The sequence below is a fragment of the Equus przewalskii genome, chromosome 14 (assembly GCF_037783145.1).
Source record: "Equus przewalskii isolate Varuska chromosome 14, EquPr2, whole genome shotgun sequence".
Taxonomy (NCBI): domain Eukaryota; kingdom Metazoa; phylum Chordata; class Mammalia; order Perissodactyla; family Equidae; genus Equus; species Equus przewalskii.
Window position 1 is genome coordinate 43,999,446 of NC_091844.1, and position 25,964 is coordinate 44,025,409.

The 25,964-nt window shown below is 38.4% G+C and overlaps 1 protein-coding gene and 1 long non-coding RNA gene across 13 annotated transcripts in view; one reads left to right on the forward strand and one right to left on the reverse strand.

Annotated features, from left to right (window-relative positions):
• Positions 1–12,883, forward strand: part of EFEMP1 (EGF containing fibulin extracellular matrix protein 1) — a 59,832-nt gene extending 46,949 nt beyond the window's left edge. For all 7 annotated transcript variants that reach the window (XM_008512706.2, XM_008512708.2, XM_008512707.2 and 4 more), the window contains 4 exons: positions 1,323–1,442; positions 5,626–5,749; positions 5,834–6,029; positions 11,254–12,883. In XM_008512706.2, coding sequence (XP_008510928.1) covers positions 1,323–1,442; positions 5,626–5,749; positions 5,834–6,029; positions 11,254–11,415 — 602 coding nt within the window. In that variant the 3' untranslated portion in view covers positions 11,416–12,883. The remainder of the gene's footprint in view (positions 1–1,322; positions 1,443–5,625; positions 5,750–5,833; positions 6,030–11,253) is intronic.
• The window catches only part of LOC103546256 (uncharacterized), a 389,543-nt gene that overhangs the window by 206,140 nt on the left and 157,439 nt on the right, over positions 1–25,964 (reverse strand). For 2 of the 6 annotated variants that reach the window (XR_011526078.1, XR_011526076.1), the window contains exon 4: positions 21,068–21,191. The exons of the other annotated variants lie outside the window; for them this stretch is intronic. This is a non-coding gene — a long non-coding RNA (uncharacterized lncRNA). The remainder of the gene's footprint in view (positions 1–21,067; positions 21,192–25,964) is intronic. 6 annotated transcript variants of the gene reach the window in all.

Below are 25,964 nucleotides of genomic sequence, written 5' to 3' on the forward strand. Positions count from 1 at the left end.
TCTGTGCCCATCTTCCTCTGTTTTATGTGGGATGCCTGCCACAGCATGGGTTGACAAGCAGTGCATAAGTCTGCACCCAGGGTCCGAACCGGCAAACACCAGGCCACCCAAGTGGAATGTGCAAACTTAACTGCTGTGCCACCAGGCCAGCCCCCTGGAAACAAATTTTTATCCACTGAAATTCTATTCTAAATCCAGTTAATTTAGTTCAGTTGCAATATTGGCTTTTTAGTATGTTATCAAGAGAAAGGAGAAGAAACAAAATAACTGAAATATTAGATACAGGCTGGGTCTAATAATTAGGGTGCTCTAGTGTCTTGCTTTTCAAAGTGTGATCCAAGAACCAGCAGCTTGTGAGAATGGAGAATTTCAGTCCCAGCCCAGACCTACTGAGTCAGATTCTGCATCTAACAAGAACTCCTGGTGAATGGTGTGCACATTTAAGTTCTAAAAGAGCTAATTGCATGTCAGAAACATTAGAATAGAAACCAAGAGACCTGGCCCTTAATCTTATTCCTGCCGCTATGTGACTTGGGCACATTTCTTAAGTTACCTGGGTTTCACTTTCCACATGAGTAAAAAGAGGTCCATTTAACTGAATGGATGACCCTCAGAGTCTTTTGCACATGTACATTGCACTGTGTAATTCAGAAAGCATAAGACATCCTGAAGGGGGTGCCATCAACATTTGATGCCCCTGACTTCATCATGAACCCTCTCAGCTTTACTTGGGGCCACAAAAGTCATACCCCATCCAGAGAGGCCTCCCATCATGCTACTGTGCTCAAAACTGAAAGAGGCTGGCTCTGGACAGCTGCCTCTGCCCTTATGAGCAAACTATAAAGACATCACCATTGAGAAATGCATTCTTCCCCTGAAGGCCAGACCCTGTCAGGATGTCACCTCTAGAAGCTAGCACAGGGATGGGACTTGGAGTTCAAAGCTCAGATGAACTTGGCAGCAGAGCCACCCATATCTGAGAAAGCAAATTTGAATCTGCATCATGGGTAGGACTGCAGAGCCCAACATGAAGAGCATCAACCATAAGCCAATTCATTCAGTCTGGACAGCTAGTATGGTTAGGTCCAGGATTCACCAAACTGTCAGCTATGATTGAGTAAAACTTATGGTAAGAAAAACTCTTCATGCTGTGAAGTTCTAGGGGAAATGAGCTGATTAGAATTGTCCTTGAGTTTCTTATAAAGTATTTCTGTTTCAGAGTTTGCCATGTTTTTACTTTCTTACCTCCTAAAAAAATATTACCAAAGTAGTGATGTGTCAGTTTTTTACCTCTGTGTTCTTGCTCTTGCCTTATTCAACAGACATTGATGAATGCAGAACCTCAAGCTACCTGTGTCAATATCAATGTGTCAATGAACCGGGGAAATTCTCATGTATGTGCCCCCAGGGATACCAAGTGGTGAGAAGTAGAACATGTCAGGGTAAGTCTATTGTTTTCATATCTGTTAAGTGTTCCATTTTTAACCAGGAAGAGCAGGGAGGAAGTGATAGGATTCTCTACTTTCATCTTGTCCAGCTTGAATATACAATTTGAGCTCTTTTCCCCTGTTCATCATGAGACATACACATCTCATAAAGACAGTATTCAGTGTTAACGCTGACTTTCCTTGAAATTCCAAGTAATTGTTTTTCTTTCTTAAAATACAATTTTGATAAAATAGTGATATCCCTTCTATATAGCCTATATAATCTCTATGATATACATCTTCTAATTATCCACCAGAAAAGATTTACTTATTAAAATATTTCACGAAGAGTTTGAGTCTAGAGCATAAGCTTAATATGTTGGTTAGGCATACCTCAAAACAGTCTTAATTCTCTAAAACACTAAGTTTACAAATTGGTTAGTAGTTTCAGTGCTGAGAAAATCAGCTTCAAGTGTCTTAAAATGTGCTTGAATTCTTCAGCAAAAACCTATTGATCTGAAAATAGCTAAGGGCCTTGGGTCCAGTTGTAAAATAAACATTCAGGTGATCTTCACTCCTACACATAGGTGGAAGAAGCTGCTCTCTATGTGGAATGATCTCAGAGTCTCTCCAAAAAATCAGAAAATACACACCATCTTCTCCCTACCTTCAGTGCTACATGTAGCTTAAAATTTCTTTAACAGGGGGGCTGGCCCCCGTGGCCGAGTGGTTAAGTTCACGCGCTCCGCTGCAGGCGGCCCAGTGTTTCGTTGGTTCGAATCCTGGGCGTGGACATGGCACTGCTCGTCAGACCACGCTGAGGCAGCGTCTCACATGCCACAACTAGAAGGACCCACAACGAAGAATATACAACTATGTACTGGGGGGCTTTGGGGAGAAAAAGGAAAAAATAAAATCTTTAAAAAAAAAAAAAAAATTTCTTTAACAGGGAACAAGACTGCTCAGATAAAACCAAAAATGTAGATGATCCTGGAAAAGCTACTACAAATACTTACATTTACATAAAGCAATGAAAGAGTGAAAAAAAATGACTGAACTCAAAGACAGAAAATCTGTTTGAGTCCTAGCTGTGCTGCATTCTATCTGTATAATCTCAAACAAATTATCAAATTTCTCTGAGCCTCAGCTTTCTCATTTGGAAAAGGAAGCTGACGGAATGAAATGGAATAATGTACATAAAAATGATTTATAAACTATAAAGCTGTATAATTCAAGATGTTTTATGAAATTTACATAGTAATGTAAATAACTAGTAGGAAATCTTCTCCAGAGAATCCTTTTTAATCAGAATTGAGAGAGGGAACACAAGGGTAGTAAAATTCTGGTAAGAAAGGAAAAGATCAAGGAGAGGAGACACTGGGGATTGTCAGTCTACGTCGTGATTTTACAGGAGAATATTAACTCGGAGGAGCATCCATGACCTTGGATTTTATGGTATGCATATGATCATTCTACTAGACTCCAACCACTAACTGTGAGCATACATAATCAAAATACTGATAATTGCACAATGAACATCTTTATACCCCTTTCCAGGTTACTAGAGACTGTAATGTTAATTGCAGAAAAACATTTCATTCCAATGGTTTTACTTTCTGAACCTTAATTGAGACTTTTACATGAATATTACATGCAGGAAAATGTTAGCAGTGGGCTATCCTAACCAATTTCCCTGGAGTCCTTCAAACAAATGTCTCTGTGTTTCTGATCATAAATGGAATTGATACCTAGCAAAAGACAGAAACAAATTAACATAGAGTGGAATCTTACCTGCCTACTCTCTCTCTCTATAGAAACATTTATATCTGTTATAATTAAAGGTGGAAAATGTACTGGAATTGCAAATAGGGGATTCACGAGTGTTATGTCTTGAAGATACGCAGCTTCAGAATGTTTGGTTAAGCCAAAACATTTTTGTGAGACATAGCATTCTGTTAAGGTACAAGGCAATTTGTTTCCCCCATTGAAACCATCCCTTCTCAACCTCATCCACAGACTAAAGTCAAATCGAAAGTTTGGATTCTTACCTTCCCCTAAAAGGCTTATTTTGGGAATGAAATAACTATTCTCATTTCCACAGTCTTGCAAAAAATGAAAACTCTGTTGGCGTCGGGGGGAGTGGAGGCAGCAGGGAGAGAGAGAGACAGAGAAACAGAGACAGAGAGAGAATACACATACACACAGACAGACACCCATCAAATATTTTAATACTATGAATAATTTCTGAAAAACCTTCCAGAATGATTAGGGTGTTGATTATGCTAGGCTCTAAATTACTGGAAGTAATAAATGAAATTATTACATAAAGTTTCCTTTTGCTCCTGTTGGACTCCATGTAACAAAACAGTCTTAGTTTTCCCTGTAGCTAAACACCATCTTCATTTTCCAAAAAAATGAAAAATATTGAAAGGACAAGTCAATTGTGATTTCTTCTGAGGAACCTAAGTTCTTTTTTTAGCTATAGCCAGTCTAAAAGAAGACACTTCTTTTAACTGACTCTTGGAAACTGCATAGCTTTTCCAGTTTCTTCTGGGGTTCCAGATAGCTTTGGCTAGTTTGGAAGCTAAAAGAGAAATTTTTCCTCCAAAGACAAGGCATGGAATTATTCTCATTTAGAGGATGCAGTACCTTGCAGTGGAAAGATGCCTGTCACTAACTGTATGAACTTGGGTCAGCTGCTTAACCCTTATTTGCTTTTCCTCCATGTCAAATAGAGATAATATCTTTCTCACCTATCTCCACATGGTTTGTGAGGAGCAACTTAGTTGAATTTAATATCTCTTAAAAGTCAGGTGCCCTAGTGCATTACTGCTAGGTGATGAAGGGATAAAAATATGGGTATGATAGCCCTTGCCCTCAAGGAGTTTACAAACTAATAGAAGGATTAAGACAAACAGGCAGATTTCAGTAATGCAAAGCAGAAAGCAATAAAGTCCCCAAAAGAAGAACATGAGGTGTGAGAATTCATAAAGGAGAAAGAGATCATATCCCAGCAACTAGCCTATGCCTGACTTTCAGCAAGGATTCAGTAAATTACATTTGGAATAAGTAAATTAATGAATGGAAATATCCAATTGTAGGGAAAGAATATTCAGAAAAGGCTTATATTGGATAAAATCTAAATCACTATCCAAATGTAAAGGAAGATAGACATAGATAGGGAGGTGGATATTGACATAATTTTTACTGTTGTTGTTGTAAATGTAATAGCTCTCTAGTGAAACTGTTCTCTCGGATGTCATCAGGCATCTCCTAATTCCCAAATCTAAAATCAGTCTTTGTCCAGCCTGGCCTATCTACAACCCTCCTTCCCAGGACTCTCTCCCCCTCTGACTTTCTTGCACTGCCTTTTGCTGGTTGCCTCTCACCTCTGACAGCCTCTTTCTTCATTCCTCTTCTTCCACACTGTCTTTAAATAGCTATGCTCTACAAAGTGGAACACTTCCTAGCGTCATTACTATGCTGTGCTTCCTCTGAACAGTATAATCCACTCCCAGAGCATCAACTCTCCACCAGCGTGTTACTGCTTACCAAAACCACATCTCTAGCCTTTACCTCTCTCCCCTCTCTCCAAAGCTCCTGAGCTAGACAATAAATTGCCCTCTGCATAGTTTTTGCTTGCTGCTTTCTCAGTCTGGAAGGCTTTCCCCACCCCAGCCATGAAAATCCCATCTAACTACCACCCTTCAAGACCAAATTGAGATGCTCTGTCCTTCCTTCAGCTGTCCCTAATCCCCCAGGCAGAATTAATAGGCTTTGCTTCTAATCTTCCAGTGCACTTATCTATCTCTTATTTAATTCTATCTTATTTTATAATTATCTGTTGCCATATCTATATTCCTAACTAAATTACAACCTCCCTGAGGGCAAGATGTGATGTCTTTCACTTTTATATATGCAAGGTCAATGGCTGACATTTGGCTTTCAGTTCAACAGATGAACAATAGGTGCTTTATAAAATATCATGAAATGACACATATTAATCTGTTTAGAATAATTCAGCTACTTCCATCTGTCCTGAATTAAATACAATGAACTCAGGTCCCACCCAGTCTTCTGTCTAAAAGCAAATTAAACACAGTCCAGATTCCCACACACCTCTTTCCTTGCAAACCTGAATCTGCCACTTATACAATTCACTTAGATCAGTAAACTCTTTGACCCCATGTCTCTATAGATATAAATGAGTGTGAGACCACAAATGAATGTCGGGAAGATGAAATGTGTTGGAATTATCATGGCGGCTTCCGTTGTTACCCACGAAATCCTTGTCAAGATCCTTACGTTCTAACATCAGAGAAGTAAGAAAAATCAGAACTTTTGAAAGTGAGACTCTTCTTGTCTTACCAAGCCAAATTGGTGAATATTATTGTTTGTCTCTGCAGCCGATGTGTTTGCCCAGTATCAAATGCGGTGTGCCGAGAACTTCCCCAGTCCATAGTCTACAAATACATGAGCATCCGATCTGACAGGTCTGTGCCATCAGACATCTTCCAGATACAGGCCACAACTATATATGCCAACACTATCAATACTTTTCGGATTAAATCTGGAAATGAAAATGGAGAGTTCTACCTAAGAGTAAGTATCCTGAGGGCAGCCTTAGCTAAGACAGGTTCAAGTTTGTTGGTGGTATTGTTTGTTAGTGTTCACCTGGAAAGAAAGCTAACATTTAAAGAGTTTTTATTTGCAGACATTGTGTATGGCCTTCCTATGTTCATTATCTCATTTAATCCTCTTGGTAACACTGTCAGATATTAACATTTATCTCCATTTTTTACAGAAGAGGAAAGTGAGACTGAGAGAGATTGAGTAGCTTCTCTAAAGTCATTCAGACACCAAGTTGCAGACTCTAATGGAGTTGTGTGTGACTACCAAAACACACAGCCTACATAAACACACACACACCAAGCAGATACCACAAATCAGTGATAGTTATTGAATTGTAAAGAGAAAAAAATAATTCCTGATGAGCTTTTTAAAAACCATGAATTCCTTATTGTTACATTCCCAAGATTATTTACATTTGCACCAAAACTAAAATCTGGAAGTCTCTGAGAAGTAACTCCAACCCCCTGCACTATATGTGTCAGTAGTTGCACCATTCTTGCAAACTTCCAGGCAGACAATGTGAAGTCACCTTTGAGTTTTCCCTTTCTTTCAGTGCTTATATGAAATCTTTATCTGAATTCTGCATTTTCTTTCTCCACAGTGTCTCCTGGGTTATCTTTGCTTCACCATGCCTCTGCCTCTCTTCCATTAAACTGTCTCTTAGCATCTCCCTAATCCCTCCAAGGGCTTCCAAGCAGATCTCCCTGACTCCAAGTGCCTCAGCCGTCCAGCACCCCCTTCCCTCCTGCAAAATCTCAGCAAGTTCATTTTAGGTTAAAATTCTGACATATTTTAAATAAGGCTCACCACTTCATGTGAAAATGATGGCACCCCACCAAGCAGTTTGCAGGGTTACGGTAACTGTTTCATGCTAAGGATGTTATTCATCCAGTTACGATTTTCTCAAAACTCCTTTGGGCACTTTTCATTTCTAATCAAATTTTAAAGTTAATATTTCACTTTGAGAATATGAAAAGTTAATTGGGAAATTCATCCTTGTGGTAAACTTTACAGATTTTTAATGTTTACACATTTATCCTGTTCCTTGATGTATTAAGTTCTCTTCCAGCTCCAGAATTATGTGATTCTGTTTCTTTGCCAGTAAATTGGAAATGATTAATTTCTCATGACCAGCTTCTGAAGAGAAAAGTCCAACTCAAAATACAATCTATTTCTAATAGCTAAGAATAAACTTCTTTAACATCTGATGCTTTAAATTTGAGATATACTAGATATTTGTAAGAAGTTTACTCTAAATGAATTTCACACAATTCAGATAATACCAATTTAATAATTCTAGCCCAAACAAATAACATTATTTGTAACCCATGGCAATAAAATAGGTTCATCTCAAAGTCTTCTTTAAAAATAATTTTCCATTTTGAACTCATAGCCATAATTTAAGAAAATTAAATTTCCTAGCAGAACCAACCATTAAGCAAAGTTCCAGCATGTTTTTTTCCTCACAATAAACATGGCACTTAAAAAATTTTATGATTCATTATCAGTGCATTTATCAACTTGATATTTTCAAATATAAATACAGTGTGTTTCTCAAGTAAATCCTTTTCTCTCGTGAATGATATAAAACATTGCCAATTTTGATAATCCCAGAGTTAAATATTAAATTATTTGAAACAAAAAACTATTTAAAATAAAAAGGTATTTCAAGACTATTTCTTATCACATAATTTAAAAAGTAGTCAGATCAAATCCTACAAAATTTCGCCACTGAAATTCCACTTGTGCAGAGGGCATTTTAATGCATAAGAATCAATCAAAGACATTAATTAAGCACTTACTGTATGCTCAGGTCCATGCTAGGTGCATGTAATGCACAGTTCCTTATTTCAAAGAGCTTTAACTATTACTGTGTGGCAGAAGTTAACTTTTATTAAAAAAATAAGGGGACAATTTTATGTTTAATTCCATGGTCCAAGACATCAAAGAACTAATGTGGGCTGGAATAGTCAAAGAATGTTTCTTGACGGTCATGAGACTAGACCTGATCCCTGAAAGGATCTGTGGGATATAGGATTTTATTTATATTCCTTTTGGGAGAACACTGAGAAAACCTTCTCTCTAGAAAAGGGGACATATTGTAAAGAAGTAGTACATGAAACTGAAGGTAGAATACCATCCCCTCACCCCACCCAGCATCTATCCTCTCTTACTGAGCCTTATTTTTCTTCATAGCCCTTATAACCACCTTGCATAGTATTCATTGCTCTGTGTTGCCCACTAGAGTGTGAGTGTAATGAGAGCAGAGACTTTACCTGTCTGTTCATTCTTCCTGCTCAAAAAATATTTTTAAACAAATAAGTAATTCAATCAACACCTTCAAGGTATGTTACCTACAGCTATTGCCTACAAGGGGCGAGCACTATGCTAGGTCCTAGAGACACAACAGTGAATAAAACCAAGTTAATTCCTGCTCCAGTGGAGCTTATAGTCAAGACTTTGAACAGGGGCTCACAAGAATGCTGAGTATTACAACAGAGAGTTGCAAGTTGCTCATGAGTGCATAACAAATTGACCTAACCCAGACAGGAGTGGTATGGGAGCCTCCTGGAAGAAGTGGGTTTAAGGTGAAGACCAGAAATTAAAGACTAGCAAATGGAAGGAATAAAAAGCGGTCCAGTTGGTCTTGAACTCCAAGTGCTACAAGCAGAGTGCCTTGAGAGGAGCCTGGAGAGATGAGCAGGGCCTAGATCATACAATGCCTTACAGACCATATTAAGGGTTTCAAGTAGAGGAGTCGCTATCAGATTTTCATGTTAAAAAGATGCCTGGCTACGCTGTAAATCCTGGATTCGAGTAGGGCAAGAATGGAAATGGAGAGACCAATAAGCAGTTCAAGAAATGGGGGATTAGGATGGTAGCAGTGAGTCCAAAAGAAGTGGACAGACTTGTGAAGATATAGGAAGAAGTATATGACTTGGTAATCCATTTGCTATGGGGAGATGGAGAAGGAAGCATCAAGGATAACTTCCAAGTTTCTGTCTTGAGCAACATTAAATGGTGGTGTCATTTACTGAGATAGAAAAGGAGCCAGTGTGGAGAGGAAGGTGGAATTCAATTTGGACATATTGAGTTCTGGTCCCCATGAGACACTGAAGTAAAGATGACTAGAGAAACGGATAAGTGGGCTTGGAACTCAAAATATAGACTTTCAAGTCACTGGCAAATACATGATAATTGAAGCCATGGCTATGGATGAGCTCATTCAGGGAGAATGTATAGGGAATGGGTGAGATTACTCAGAAGAGAAGAGGGCCAGGGATAAAGAGAGGCTAGATTATGAAGAGTTTTCCTTTCTGTAACCTGATCTGAGCACTATCATAATCATCCAGTGCCTTAACCTACAATTGCCTGGCCATCTCATCTCCCATGACCTTCAGCTTCATGCCACGCTGCCACCAACCCCATAGCCAGACCCTGGACTTTGTTATCATTCAGAACAGTTCCACATCAGAATCTTAGTCTTCAATGACCCACTCTCCTTCCTCTCTCTCATGCTCTCACTCCCACTCCATCTGCCCTTCACCTTCAAGTGATGTTAGTCCCCTGACCCCTCACCCCCAGCATTTTCTTCCAGTCTATCAACTGCTTGGTAAACCCTTCAACTACTCTGTCACCAACACCTCAACTCCCTGCCCAGGAACCCTGGATCAATCCCATAATCCATATCTATTTTCATACTCAGCTTGTCAGCACAAATTGACACTTATAAGTCACCAATTTCAGATGGGTCCTCAGTATGTTCAACAATCCTATTACTTTCTTCTCTTCAGCCCCTGATCGCAAATGTCCCCAAACTCTTTAAGTCGTTATACCCTTCATTTTCAGTAGGTGACCTACTCTAAACCACTGAAGCCAACAGGCATGGATTTCCTGAACTTTCCATCCCACTGTCTGTGAACTTAAGTCCATGTGTCCCCCTTCTTACCTCCTCCCTTCAGTTTTCCAAAGACAAGATTCCACTTCTGTCAGTCAAGGCCAACCTACCACTTGTATTCTTCACTCCATCTTCTCTGGAAATTTGTTCCATTAGACTCCCCTCTACCTTCTACATATTCAACTTGTTTTTTCCTCTAGATGTTGCTCTCTCTCTCCTCTTCCTTCCCCACCAAAGTTCTTAAAGCACAGTCTGTAATCACGGTCTCTGTCTTCTCACTTTAGTAGTGGGAGCAGAAGACAGAGTTGCTCTGGAAAAAAGCCACTGATAACATCCATACTGCATTTTTCAGTTCCAGTCACCCTCAGCCTCCCCTGCTCTGTTGGTCAGTGCTGGCCGCTCATCTGCTTTCCACTTAATCATCTATTTTTTCTCAGCTTCCTTCAGTGGTTTCTTCTCTGCTCACTCCCTAAATGTTGACTTGTCCCAGACCCAGCCTTATCACATATACATTCTCTCCCTTGGTTTAATATCCACCTATTGAAGTGATTGCTAAGTCCTAATCCACTTCTTTATCCCCGCCCTCTCCTTGACATTCAGATTCACACATCTACTTACCTGCCCCTCGAATCTCATCTCTCCCTACTCTCTAGCACCCATCACATTCTTCATCAAAATGAAACTACATCCAGTTTTCTCCTGAATGTACTTCTTTACAAAACCTCCATTTATCCTGGTGCTTCCCCTCAGGCATTCAAAAGCCTTCCCTCAATGCTTCATGGTTCCTCCTCTTTTTCACTGTGTATACACACTTTTATGTATCTTCATGTATACCCTGCATATACCCATATATCTTAGCATTTGCCACATACTATTGAAATTAATTATTTACATGTCTCTTCATCTACTAGAATGTAAACAGATGCACAATGTTGAGACTGAAAGATGACAACTTTGTTTACCAGTTCAAAAATTATCAGGTTCTCACTTGAACTCCAGTCTCTATAAAGGCTGGAACTATTCAATAAAGGTGAAGAGAAACATTAACATAGAGGGGAAGAATAGAAAACAAACAATTATCAAAAAAAGCAAGTCCCTGTTACTTGGAACTAATGACTATGTGTGGACAAGGGATAAGAACCATGAAAAGTTGGAACCAAGAAGGAACTAGGAAGTGACTTTTATCCCCCCTCAAAATTGTCCCCTGAATTCTCATAGGTCGTATACTCACAAATAAAAGAAACTCCAATCCAAGAAAAATTGTTCTCTCTCTACCTCTTTTTTCTTTTATTTTAGCAAACAAGTCCTGTAAGTGCAATGCTTGTGCTGGTGAAGTCACTATCAGGACCAAGAGAATATATCGTGGACCTGGAGATGCTGACAGTCAACAGTTTAGGAACCTTCCGCACAAGCTCAGTGTTAAGATTGACAATAATAGTGGGGCCATTTGCATTTTAGTCTTTTTAAAGAGTTCACTATAGGCTTTTAAATCAGCCAAAGAATATTGTTACCTTAAAGCACTATTTTATTTATAGACATATCTAGTACATCTACATCTATATACTGTACACTCACCAATAATTCAAACAATTATACCATGGTATGAAGTGGGCATTTAATCTGTAAAGATTCAAAGTTTGTTTTTATTACTTATGTAAATTAGACATTAATCCACTAAACTGGTCTTCTTCAAGAGAGCTAAGCGTACTCTATGTGGTGAAACTTGGATTCTTTTCTGTAAAAGTGGGACCAAGCAATGATTATTTTCTGCGGTGCTTAAGGAAACTTACTAAAGCTCCACTGACAGTCTTATAAGGAGGCAGCCATCATTAACATTGAATAGCATGCAAGTTCAAGAATGAGTTTTTTAACTGCTTTGTAAGAAAATGGAAAAAGTCAATAAAGATATATTTCTTTAGAAAATGAGGACCTGCCATATTTGTTTTGGGTTTTATTTTCATGATCAATCTAAACGTGGTTGTTTATTACATAGTAATACATCATTACTGTATAATATGCTGGTTTCTGTAGGATATTTTAAATTTTGTCAGAAATTTTTGACTATGAATGTAAAGAAACAGTAAGCAAAATTCCCAAAATGAATAAGGTATTCCCTAGAAAATTATTATATTGAGAAGTTTACAGGGAGGAGGTGCAAAAACAAAGTCTTTCTAAACCACATTGGAGTTGACCTGAAGAAGCAAACTCAGTGTCTTAGTCAGTTTGAGCCATTATAACAAATACTGTAGACTGAGTGGCTCATAAAACAAAAGAAATTTATTTCTCAGTCTGGAGGCTGGAATTCCGAGATCAGGGTGCCAGCATGGTCAGGTTCTGGTTAGAGCCCTCTTCTGGGTTTCAGATTTATATCCTCACATGGTAGACATCCTCACATGGTAGACAAAGAGGAGAGAGGTCTCAGGGTTTTCTTTTATAAAATCACTAATCCCATTCATGAGAACTCCACCCTCATGACCTAATTACCTCCCCAAGGCCTCAGCTCCTAATACCATGACATTGGGAGTTAAGATTTCAACATATGCATTTTGGGAGGACACAAACACGCAGTCCATAACATTCAGTAAATGTAATAACATCCATGAATTCAGAACTTCCACAAGATGTGGAGTAAAATGAAAAAAGGTATTTTACTAAAAAGAAGTTTCAATTTCTGAATAAAATTAAAACCCTAAAACTTCACTAACTTATAATTGAAATTTCTCATCTTTGTATTTGACACTCAGAGAGGAAGAAAATGGTGGTGGGTCTTACTCCTGGCATACAGAGTGACAGTGAACTAAAGCAAATTACCCTCCCTCCCAAGACTATGAAAAGGTTTTATGTCTTCTTACTTGTTTAAAGTGTAACTGCTTCACTTCTATGTATCACATTTTTAAATAAAAATAAATATTCTTTTGGAAGATCACCCAATCATTGGAGGTTTTTTTAATGTAGCCAGTAAGAGCCAATATAATTTTTGTGTCTGGGAAAAAAATAGTTATAGCTGCCAGAGCAAGAATGACCATTTGATTTTTTAAAAAATAAATAATCTAGGAGATGAGGAAACAAAAAGACTGTTAAAATCATGCCAAAAAAGGTGTGCAGCCAATTTTCTCTTAAATCCAGTTTCAAAGCACATATGAATAACCTCTGACACCAGGTAACCTTGCCACTGAAAACAAATGTTTTTCAAAGAGTTGACTACATGTGCAGTAATTGTCAAAAAGAAAGTTCACCAAGAGACCAAAGAACAAAACACAAACTACTTGTGTGAGTAGAGCAGGGAATGGGCTTTTAAAGGTTAAAGGGGCATAGAAACAGTGATGAGAGAATGGGTCTAACCAAGGACCAGGCAAGGAAGCAGAGTAAACAACCAGCCACAACACAGCAGAACGGCTGAGTGCATTACTGTCACTCCATCCACGATTACTTATACAGTTCAGATAAATTAAGACTTGATCGAAACGTTTTTGTTTTTAATCAGTCTAGTGATTTTTCTATATATAGACACAATTCTCAAGTCGGATCTGAGAATGATAAGAGGTAAAAAAAAAGGCCAGGACCTTCTTTTAACAGATTTCCCATTCTCAAACAGGAAGGCAGGGTCTTATCTATATCTTCACAGAGGATAGTAGAAGAAACAGGAAACTCTCTGAAATATTCATATATAAGCCCTGACCTCCACCTCCACCTATAAACGTATATGTTATTATATAATTATATATAGTATTATTACTTTATTATATATCAAATATTATTATATATTATTAATATAATAATTACATATAATATAGTTATATATATTTTATATATAGTATATAAGCAATAATTTATATATGTAATTATATATTTATACACTATATAAAATTATATATAATAATTTATAATATATAATAAAATAGAATAATATGTAATATATATTTATATAGTATATATGTTATATGTTACATATAGTAATTTATATGTTTTTATAATAATAAAATAATAATAAGTTACAAAATACATATAAAATTCACCACTTTAAAGTGTACAACTCAATGGCATTTAGTACATCACAATGTTACACAAATATCAGTACTATCTAGCTCCATAACATTTTCATCACTCAAAAATAAACCTCGTACCTATGAGCAATCATTCCCCATCCCCCTTCCCACAAGCTCTGGTGGGAGTTACCACTAATCTCTAGTTTCCGTCTCTATAGATTTGCCTATTCTGGAAATTTCATATAAATAGAATCATATAATAGGTGGCCTTTTGTGTCTGGTTTCTTTCACCAATAATGTTTTCAAAGTTCAGCCATGTTGTAGCATGTATCAGTACTCCCTTTTTAAGACTGAATAATATTCCTTTGTAAAGATATACCACATTTTGTTTATCCATTCATCACTTGATAGACATTAGTTGATAGGTTGTTTTCACCTGCAATTTCTTTTGATCTTCAGTGTCAAAAAGGAATCTGATTCCTAGACTATTCATCCACTAATTTCACAGCCTAAATCATCCATTTTTAGTTTCATTTTTAACTACAAAGTATAGCAAGTGAAAAAAATGTCTTTTTTTCATTCACAGAAGCAAAATCCTGGAAAGAAGTCTGAAAAGCTAACACATGAGTTCCTTTACAGGTCCTCAGTAAACATAAAAATCTCATGCTCTCTTTCAATGTAATTTGAAATTCAAAATAAAGTAAATATCATCACTAAAAACAAACCAAAGCAGTAAGACAAAGCTCTGCTTTGTTTTCAAACCACACATGATTCTCTCCTCCACTCCTCCATTAGAATCATTGATTTAAACCAACTCCTATAGATGGGAATTATGGGAATAATTCATTGTGAGAGTCATTATTATTCAGCAGCAAATATTTATTGAGCAACTTCTAAGGTAATCTCTTCTAACATCTGACAGTATGATGTAGTTAGAAGAACCAGGGTTCTAGTTTCAGTTCTAACATTAATCAGTTATGAGACTTGGCTTCATGGGACCCTAGTTTCTTTATCCATAAAACTGGGATATGGAAACAAGGTGTTTTTCCAGCTGTAAAAACTGTAACTAATCCCTACCTAGGGTTGCATACAGAGAAAAGATGGCTCCCTTTGCCAAATTTTTGAAAGCATGTGAGTATTCTTGGTGTGAAGTGGCTGTTGAGAAGCATTGAACATTGTGAAAGAGAAAACTAATATTTCCCACCCCAAAACAGGTCTTCACAATGTGGTTCATTATTGGGGCCAAGGACATGATAAATAATCCAATTTAGCTGTAAATTTTTAAAATTATAATTCAAAATAAAATTTTTTTAGTGTTCACTCTGTTAAATTATGCATGTTTTTGCTCCTTTCCACTGATATTAACTGAAATATGGTTATTCATGTTAAACTGAAAGTCATTTTAGCTTGTTTCATCAGTGAAAAAAGCCCAGCCATGAGTTCCCACACTTCCAAACATGCTTCCAAGGATTTTCATATGTTTTACTCAGTAAGCCTCCATAATGAGGACTGAACTAGTCATTTCAATCACTTTACCATTCTAATGTGTGTGCCTGGGCTCTAAGACTTCCATACTCTCTGGCTAGACAGACTTGTTTTCTGATGGTGGTTAGGAAAGGCTTCTTGGTTGTTAAGACTTATCAAAAGGAGAATAACTTCCCTTCTACTGCCAAATTTCACTCAAATAGTTTCTTTGACAACTTGCGATTTCCATCCCATCCAAAAATAAAATCTTCTATTACATACCCTTCTTTTTAATAATAGGATTCTAAACTTAAATGTCACCTAGTCAAACCAACTTATTTTTAAGACTTGCTCAAGGTCACAGTCTGTTGAACAAGAGCACTGTGCCTAGAACGTAGGTCTTACGAATTAGATTAGGGCTCTTTTCATTGGCCATGCTCCAAACTTCAACACCAATAAGCAATCCCTTTCCTTCCAAGCTTCTTCCTGCAAAATGTCCACCCCAAATCATAGACCAGTTTTGCTGGTTGCCATGACCAGTTGTCACTCCTGCTGTTACATACAGTCGGGTTGAAATAACACAGATACCAACCTGAATCTTATTTACTCTCTTAAAATTTAGCTGATTTGTTCTCTTTAAAAACTCCAAAGAGGCAGAAGTAATTGTGTTACACAAAATACTCCTGAACTCTAGAAACTAAAACTCAAGGACCAATCATGTAGACCTTACTATACTTGAAAGGACAGCAACTTCCAAAAGAAAAAAAGCCTATTACTAAAGATCCAAATGGAGCTCTCTGCATGTGGGAGCTTTAGAGCAACAGTGGTGAAGATGGAGTGGGCCTAATACTCTCCTGGTTCAGAAGCTGGACCAAAAGGCTTATAGAGTCCTTCCTTCCACAGGATTAGAGTAAGTGGTTAGTGTAAGGATTACTGCCCTTCCTTGACATTGGTTAATATCCATTAGGTGATTTTTGAAGGGGCAAACAATGAACATCATCACTGAAAAGATTCTTGCTTTAGAGGCCTGGAATAAGATAAGATTCCACATTTTATTAACAACTTAGTCCTTAATGGGGCTTTTAGTTCTTTCATAATATGTTTAAGAGAAAATGGCAAAAACAAGTAGGGTTTTTTTTTTATTTTGATTAAAAAATACAAACACTGGAAGGTAGAAATCAGCTAGAAACAATCCCCATATCTAATAAATGTAGTCATCTCTACCACTCTGCCTTTACAAGGGAGATGTTTTAGTGAATCCAAATGATAGAAATAGATTGTTCAATACTCTACGACCACCTGAACACAGCCCAGTGGGATTATTATTTTTGGGAAGCTTCACAAATACAAGTTTATTGTTGAATCTTGTTTCCATGACTCCAAGCAGTTGCTTATGTTTTGAATAGCCATGTATGCTTCTAACTTTCTAACTCTTTTAAAATATATAACAGCTGCTGGTCTGCTCATATGTTATGTATAAGAAGCCCACAAGGGACAAAGCCCTCCATTAATATGTCGAATTATTTTTAACACACTTTTATTTCTACCCTGAATCATCATCTCAGAAAGATGGCAAGTTTCCATCTTCCCAGCTGGGGGGAGCACCTGCAAAATGCAAACCCAAACTGTGACACATCTGGTACCAAAAAAACCAATCTTGTTTCATCTGGCCGGCAGACTAAAATATCAAGATTGTTGAACAGAAACAAGGCAAAAAGTTAACTGCCATTTATATGTAGTCAACACAGATGTCTAGTTAAGCTGTTTATATTATAAGTGCACGTGTATGTTAAATGGAGCACAGACTCCTTTAATAAGCCAGAGCTGGAATATAAATGCAAGAGAATTTTAAAGACCTGAATGCAATAATTCGGTTCTTTTTTATCTTCCCATAGAAACTAAATTAGTTTCTGCAAAATCTCAGCATTATTTTTAAGCAGATGCATATAACACTAATAAATAATTTTGTTATTTGGGTATCTCCAGATTATTTATTTATTTCCTTTAAAAACTATTTCATGTTTTTTATTTTAACATTTAGATTATGTTTCTTTAAGTGGTAAATTACTTGCACATGACTTAAACCAGGTGTCTTGGTGTGTGTTGCCCCAAAAGCAGATCCTGACACAAGAATTGAGTGTGGGTAGTTTGAGAGTTAACTCAGGAAGTACAGGTGAGGAAGTGGGGAAAATGAGTCAGGGAAGGGAGAGATGCCAACAAATGAGTGAGTTAATGAGTGGGTCACTTATGTGGGCAACTGGCTCTCAGTTCCTCTGGGGAATCCTCTGAGAAATCATGTGGCACTCACCTCAAAGGCATCCAACCAGAAGCTGCTTAGGCTGGGCCATTTATCTACCAACTCCCATCCCTGTGGTGAAGGCTGTCCCCAGAGGCACTAATGCCACACCCACTTATAACTGCCTGAGGGAGGGCAAGCTCTCTGGCACTGGAGAAAGTCCTCAGGAAGAGAGGAAGAGAGACAGAGGCTTGTTGTAGGGTGCTGTCATTGAGCTAGAAATTTCTACTGCAGCTCCCAATAAACTCATGTGGCTGAGGGGATGTGGGTTGTGGCAGGCCTGGAAGTGGCTCATCTTCCTTTGGACACACCTGCGAGGAAGGCTGGGAAATAGCATCTAGCTGTGTATTCAGGAAGAAGAGCAAACAGGTTTTGTCACTAGCTAGCAGTCTTTGCCTCAATGGGGAAGCTAGAAAATGACTATATTCTTTACTATGGAATGGAATTGTTCCACTAGAGCAGAGAACAGTTTTCTAACTCCCAGATTTATTTTTAATGTCACTTATTTTTCTCTGTATCCCTTTTCTTAATGTACTTCTTGTGTTCAAGGGTAAGTAGAATTCTTACTTAGTTCCACACTTCCATGTATTAATTTTTAATGAAGGCAAATCACCTTTTCAATGCCTATTTATCCATTCAATAGATATTTAAGTGTCTACAATTGTCTCAGCCTAGTTGTTTCTTTAGGCTTGTTGTCTCACTCCTTGTCCAAGGATGGCAGAAAGAAAGAAAACTGCTCTTTTACTCCTAAAAGAAGGGTATTAGAACAGAGTTTTAAATTTATAAGAAAAATGTTGATGCACAAATATGATTTCTTTAGTGTCATTTCTAATAACCAAACAAATTAAAACAGTTTAAATGTACAATAATGGGGGAATGGCTTAGTTAAAACTATGGCACGTCTATATGGTAGAATATTATGCAGTGATTAAAATGCTTATAAAGAGATTTTTGTAGAGTGGGGAATGTTTATGATATAGTGTTAAGTGGAAAATGCAGGAGGTGCTATCTCAATTACATAAATACATGCACAGAAAGAAGAAAGTACATCAAATGTTAACTGTAGTTATTTCTGGGATAGGATTGAAAGAACATTATATTCCCCTTTTTGTACTTTCTTATATCTGCAATTTATTATTATTATTTTTTACAATGAGTTTCATATCAGATTAAAAAGTTCTCTTTTTTTAAAGATTTTATTTATTTTTTTCTTCCTTTTTCTCCCCAAAGCCCCCCAGTACATAGTTGTATATTCTTCGTTGTGGGTCTTTCTAGTTGTGGTATGTGGGACGCTGCCTCAGCGTGGTTTAATGAGCAGTGTCATGTCTGCACCCAGGATTTGAACCAACAAAACACTGGGCCGCCTGCAGCGGAGCGCGCGAACTTAACCACTCGGCCACAGGGCCAGCCCCTCAGATTAAAAAGTTCTTTTTTAAAAAAACTCAAAGCAAACTCAAGGAAGACATAAGAGACTTGGGAATATGATAGGTAATCAAAGCCAGGCCATATTAAAGCTTCCTAAGCAAAATGGTCATTAAACTAAAGCTGGGAGGCCAAAATCTGGGAGTGAGTTACTAGAATCGTCCATATGAGTGCTTGTTCAGTAGTGTTTTAGTATAGAATCCACCAGTCCCATTAAGTGAGGGCTTAACATCTTGGTGTCCAATATGCAGCCCAAGGGACTGGTCCATCCATGCTGACCTGGTAGGGCAAAACCAAAAACACAACTCAGGCCAGAGGGTCAGACTTAGAGGTGGGGTAACAAAGCCAAACCTCCTGATAAGAGAGAATCAGGGGGAAAGGCCAGACTTTGGCTACTACAACAGCAGAGGCAAGAGGTTCCAGACGTCAAACAAGTAGATCAAGAAGGAAAAGCTGTGGCAACAGTTTGGATTCAGAAATGTTAAGTGAAGTTCAGCAGCAATGATTCAGGTGCCAGGCAGTTCACATTAATCTCCTAGGATGGGATTTAGGCTGGGGCCTTAGTTGAATATGTAAGGCATGCCTTTAACATCTTAAAGTTATAGCTTAGTGTCAGCAAATATGTGTCAGCCTTTTCCGAGAAAGGCATTTTCAATGGCTAGATATTTAAACAGCAATAATGAGAGCTAACGTTTATTGAGCACCTATTATATGCCATATAGTGTGCCTTCACACCGTGCTAAGCACTTTATGTGCTTTATAGGTATTATCTCATTTTAAGACATGGGCATTTCCATTCCATTTGCAAGATGAAGAGACTGAGTCTCAGAGAAATAAGAAAGTGCCCTAGTCACACACAGGTAGAGCCAAGTCTGTAACTCAAGTCAGTTTGATTCCAAAGCCCATAGCCCTAACTATCTCATTACTAGTCAGTGGTTAATTCTAATGTGGTCTTGATATTTTCTGTGCTTCTTTTTACAAATATGCCAGTAAGCTAAAAACCCTTTCTATCAGGAGTGAGGCTAGTAATACCACGGGTAAGTAAAATGCATTAGGATCTTTGGTGCCTGCTAAAGGAATATTACTAATAAAAAATGTTTATGAGAGTTAATTTGGGAAATAAGAAAGTCTCAGCACCCCTAATGTCACACCATTGTGTCTGGAGATGACGCTTCTTCATCTCTAGTAAATAAGGAGGAAATGAAAAGTTTATGCGAGGGAAGTCTAAGTCAGCCTTGAAAATTAGTCTGTATTCAGGAAGGATCTAAATGGAGTAAGTAAGGCATTAAACAATTAAGATTTCTATTTAAAATTGAAAATATAACATACAATCCATGTGATTCTTCTTTGGATCACTGAAATGTACCCCCTTTGAAACAAACATCTTTGATTTAACATTTGTTAAATATAAAATACAAATATAAAAAGAAACCTTGGGGCCGGCCCGGTGGTGCAGGAGTTAAGTGCACATGTTCTGCTTCGGCGGCCCGCGGTTTGCAGGTTCGGATCCTGGGTGCAGATGTGGCACCGCTTGGCAAGCCATGCTGTGGCAGGCATCCCACATATAAAGTAGAGGAAGATGGGCACAGATGTTAGCTCAGGGCCAGTCTTCCTCAGCAAAAAGAGGAGGATTGGCAGCAGCTGTTAGCTCAAGGCTAATCTTCCTCAAAAAAAAAAAGAAACCTTTACAGTGCAGTAAACATCTCTGTGGATTAAAGAATAAAATCAATTGTGCAAAGTTGAACAATGGGTAAAAAGAGTAAATACTCCTTTGTTGGCTTCTTAGAGAATAGCATAGAGCTGTTGAATATCAGTTGCAACTTAATAACATGCTCAGGTGCTTTTTTTTTAATTGCCCAAGATTTGACATGTTTTCTTCTTTTGAGTGAAAGTTTGTGCAATTAGACATGCAGAAAGCTACTGACATGCTTGGGCACTTTACCTTAAAATAAGGTACATCTTCAATTGCATACTCATCAATTGCGTACTCTCCATCGCTGGTCCTAAATCTAGCAGGCCACCCCAAAAGTAACCATGGGACTTCAGTACATATCATTCACCAACTCCTGTTCCGAAAAGAAAAAAGATTAGTCCCTTCAGTAGCAATTATTTTTTTCCCCAAGAGATGTTCCAAGCACTGTGTGATGAAATTATGCAAAGAAAATAGAAAAGAAACGATGCTGGGAGGGTCCAGCCCCTTGGCCGAGTGGCTAAGTTGGAGCACTCCACTTCAGCAGCCCAGGGTTTTGCCGGTTCAGATCCTAGGCATGGACCTACACATGGCTCATCAAGCCATGTTGAGGTGATGTCCCACATAGCTCAACCATAAGGACCTACAACTAGAATATACAAGTATCTACCAGGGAGCTTTGGGGAGAAGAAGAAAAGAAAAGAGGAAGATGGGCAACAGATGTTAGCTCAGGGCCAATCTTCATACAGACACACACAAATAGTAACTTTAAAAAAAAGAAGTAACAATGCTGTGAATGTCACAAAATGGCAGTGGGGAAGTCTCATAGCAGCCCATGATCACCTTAGAGAAGGGAGAAATTAAACATCTGTTCAAAGACACTAAGGAAATTTCTGTCTTATTTTATTTTTTAATAGTCAAAGAGCCAATCTAAAGATTCCATTTTGAAGTCACTGCACTGATATCAAGATAGCCTTTTTAGTCTATGAGGCTTAGAGGAAGGTGGGGCAAGTTTCAATGTCAAATAAATTGAAGTAGAAGATAAATAAAAAACAAGAATTGAAAAATGATGTAATACAAAACTATTTAGCTCTGCCAGATGCTTCTGTAGCAAACAAGGGATCCTAGCAAGTCAAACACATGCCCTGTTATCTTCCCAATAGCTTCACTAATGAGCTATTTGGTGTAGAAGCAATCTTCGGTCCCAGGTCTTGACAGTTTTATAGCCCTTGGTCAAAGTTTTCAACAGCATTTGAGCAGGCGTGACTAGGCAGCTAGATTACACATACTAACTTTCCACTTACAGATACACAATATTTACTTTTCAGGGTGAGCCAGTAAACCAGCTGACCAATTAGGCCACAGATTGTTTGAGCTTCATGAAAGCTTAGCAAAGACTGTGACTATAAAAGCCTCAGGAACACATGCAGGCTGTACTTCCTTTTAAAGCGTCTTCATATAATCTCCATGAAAAAGAATGCCAGTGACTAGTAGTCTTCTACATCAGAGCCACTTTGGTGTAAAAAACACTAAGAATGTCTTTCAAGTGGAAAGTTCTAGTTCTGTCGGATTATGGAGACCCATACTCAGGCGGTAGACAGGATTAGACTTCAGAAATAGAGGCAAAGTTTTACAAGAAATCTCCTGAACTTCTCTAACCTCCCTCTCATTTGGTCTGTCATCCATGTCCCTCTACAATAAATTTTCCAACTTTTAAACCAATATTTCCTTCAATGAATCCTCTCTTCTAGCCAAATTGATCTTTTCATGGTCCCCTAAACATGTGGTGTGTATTTCTACCTCTCTGCCTTTGCTCAAAATATTGCTCCAACTGAGAATGTCATCATTCCTCCATCCCTATCTCTCCTTCCCAGTCATAGATCCTACACTTCCATCTAGACCCCACTCAAATGCTACCTCCTCCATAAAGACTTCTTGGCCACAGTGATTTCTCTCTTCTCCCACCTCCCTTAGCATTAACTGTTTATATATCCATTTGATACTTATATGCTGTATAACCATCCTTATATCATTATATAAGTTTTTATTTATATGTATTTTGCCCTCCTGAAAAATTGCCCAGCCACCTGTAGGCCACTTCTACTTGAGTGGCAGCCAAACTGAAAATTCAACAACTCTCCCACCAAGCCTGTATCCTTCTTAAATTTCTATTACCAGCACCACCATTCTTACATTTCAGCCAAATTTAAAAACTTACAATCATCTTGAGTCTCCTTCCTCTTCCATACTTCACATATTTAATCAGTCCTCAGGGCCTGTGAATTCTAGCACTGTCATATCTCTCGCAATCAAAACCCTGCGTTTTCCATTTCCACTGTCAATACCTTTGCTCAGGCCTTTATTCCCTCACCTGGACTATTTCAAAAGTTTCCCACTGTCTTCTCAGCCTCTAATTTCTCTAGCTCCAATCCATTCTAAACACCTCAGCCAGATTAATCTTCCTAAATAGAGCTATGAATCACATTACTTCTCTGTGTAAACACCTTCAATGGCATCCCAAAGCCTATTAAATAAATTTTAAATTCCTTAGTGTGGCATAATCTAGGCCTAGTGTCGTGGATGCTGTAATGTGCCACCCAGATCCCCATTTACTACCAAGGCATTCATTCCCCTGATGCCAGTAGTGTTGACTTTTGACAGATCATAATTGAACTCTTCCCCAGAAAGTACCATTGGCCAAAGGGAATTGTTTGGCCCAAGTTTTGCCCCCTCTCCAGAGGCATTCCACATCCAATGACTAATTGCTATGAGAATAAAAAGGCCCATCCTCCTTGTCTCAATTCAGGACAACTTTATAGGGTTATGCTATCTTCTGTATGCCATATGGGATTAGCTGAGGGCCCTGTTGCAATCTCATTTCAGTTCAACTTCTCCCTCTGCCATACCCTGCTTCCCTAAGTCCCTCACAGGAGTTGACCCCAAGAGCATTCCCCAATAAACTTCCTGCACTGGAATTTTTATCTCAGAATTTCTGTTCAAGGAACACAATCTAACACACCCAATGATCTTTCTTTCATATCTTGCACTCCCGTCCTTTATATATCCTACATTCCAGTCAAACTGGATGATCTGTCATTCCTTAAAGACATCTCATACATGAGCATCACTCATTCATCCAAAAATTATCTACTGAACATCTAAGTTGTTCTAGAATCTATAAGAGGTATTGACTGACCTAAAGGGATATAGGTAAACAAGCCATTAGAATACAGTATGAACAGTGATTTCCCAGCTGAGACCAGAGGAAGAGGAAGAGAGAAGAGTGTTAGATAGTCCTGGAGCTATGGAAACTCACCTGGTGTGTCAGTGAACTGCAAGTTCACTCCAAAATGGCTGAAGCTCAGGAAGCTTGAGTGCTAGTGGCAAGAGATGAGGCAAGAGAGGTCAACAGGGCCAGAACAATAAAGGAGAGTAGCCTTAGTTAGGGAGCTATCAGAGGGCTTTAAAGAAAGAAACAACACAATGATCACATTTGTGCTTTAGAAAGATTCCTCTGGCTACAATGTAGAGAAGAATTAGCTAGAGGAAAGATTGAAAGTAGATGGCTACTTCAGTCATCCAAACAAAAGATGATGGAGAGCTGAGGTGGCAATGGAGATGGAGACACCTGAACACATTCAGGAGATATTAAGAAACTACAATATAAAGGGTGTGATCACTTATCATATGGAAGGTGATGGGGAGGGAGGAGTCAAAGATTATACCATATTTCTGACTTGACTAACTGGATGTACATTATTCACTAAGATAGGAAACACTGAGGAAGATGTAGACCTGGAGAAAAAGATAATGAGTTCAGTTTTAGACATGCTGGACTGAAGGTATTTAAGTAAGAGTTGAACATGTGAGTATGAACAGCAGACAGTAGATATATAGGTCTGACCTTCAAGACAGCAGCCTGGCTAGAGGCACAGGTGAGGCATCATCAGCATATATATGGTCATAGAAACCTGGGGTGAGTTTGAAAAGAGCTGTCAGAAAAGCAGGAGAAAACCCAGGGAAATGTATTGTTACAGAAGCCAAGGGTATCCTTCAAGATGATGCAAGTGGTCAACAGTGTCAAATATTGTTCAGGCCATATAAAATAAGAACCAAAAAGCAAGTCCACTGATTAGACACACCTCTGTGCCTTTGCTCAAACTATTCCACAACCAGAGACCATAGATATGTTTTCCATCTTTCAAGGTTCAGCTCAAAATGCCTCACATTTGCATAGTGACTTACTGAACATGATCATACATTACCTCATTTACTGACTGTAAGATTTCAAGGGTTAAAACCATCTCTCACATATCTTGGCATACCCCTCAGCTCATTAAAATGTGGATGCCATAGGTTCAGAAAAGGAGCCAAATTTGCAGGGAAAGCTTCATGAAAGAAGAGACTCTACAGATGGGAAGAGCTGGTCCACAGGCCAGAATATTGCTTGTCCCTGTCAGCAAGATGGCACAACTAAGGCAAGGCCATGGCCATGTGGAAATAGTCATGAAAAAAATGCCCTTGATTGTTTAGAAAGGAACATCAGCCAGTATTCATCCTCATATACAAACTTAGTAAATGAAATGACAGTGACAAGGCCATCCTGCCTTTTCACTGTGACATTAACTTCATATACTGCTTTAGTGCTAGATCTGAAGCAAAACGCCCACATCTTCCTGACTGTGACTGACCTCACTCACCCCAAAAGGGAGTCCATGAGCAGCCACTGATAAGGAGGCATTCATCTTCTGACCATTCTTTTTTCTGGAGTGTAAACATCTAAAAAGGAAAGTCTATTTGAATAGGTGCAACTGCCAACTTCACTTGCCCCTTCATATTTAATGAGCCTATTTTGCTTTATAGGTGCTTCAAAAGAGCTCACAGAGAAGAGGCAGCTATGAATGGAAAACATGAAACAACTTGCTGAGCCCTTATTGTGAGGTCCATGGCTTGCCTTGTCGTGCCCTTGCAGACTTACGTTTCCACAATTCCCTTTTCAAACACAGATCAAAATCCAAATGAGAAGAGAATTCTTGCCCTCCTCCAAAGTGTTGACATGAAAGAGCATTTCAAGGCAGCTTGAGGGCAGTGCAGCCACCGACACAGTAATAGTTAAAGCAGTAGTAATGTGGTACATTGCTTGGAAACA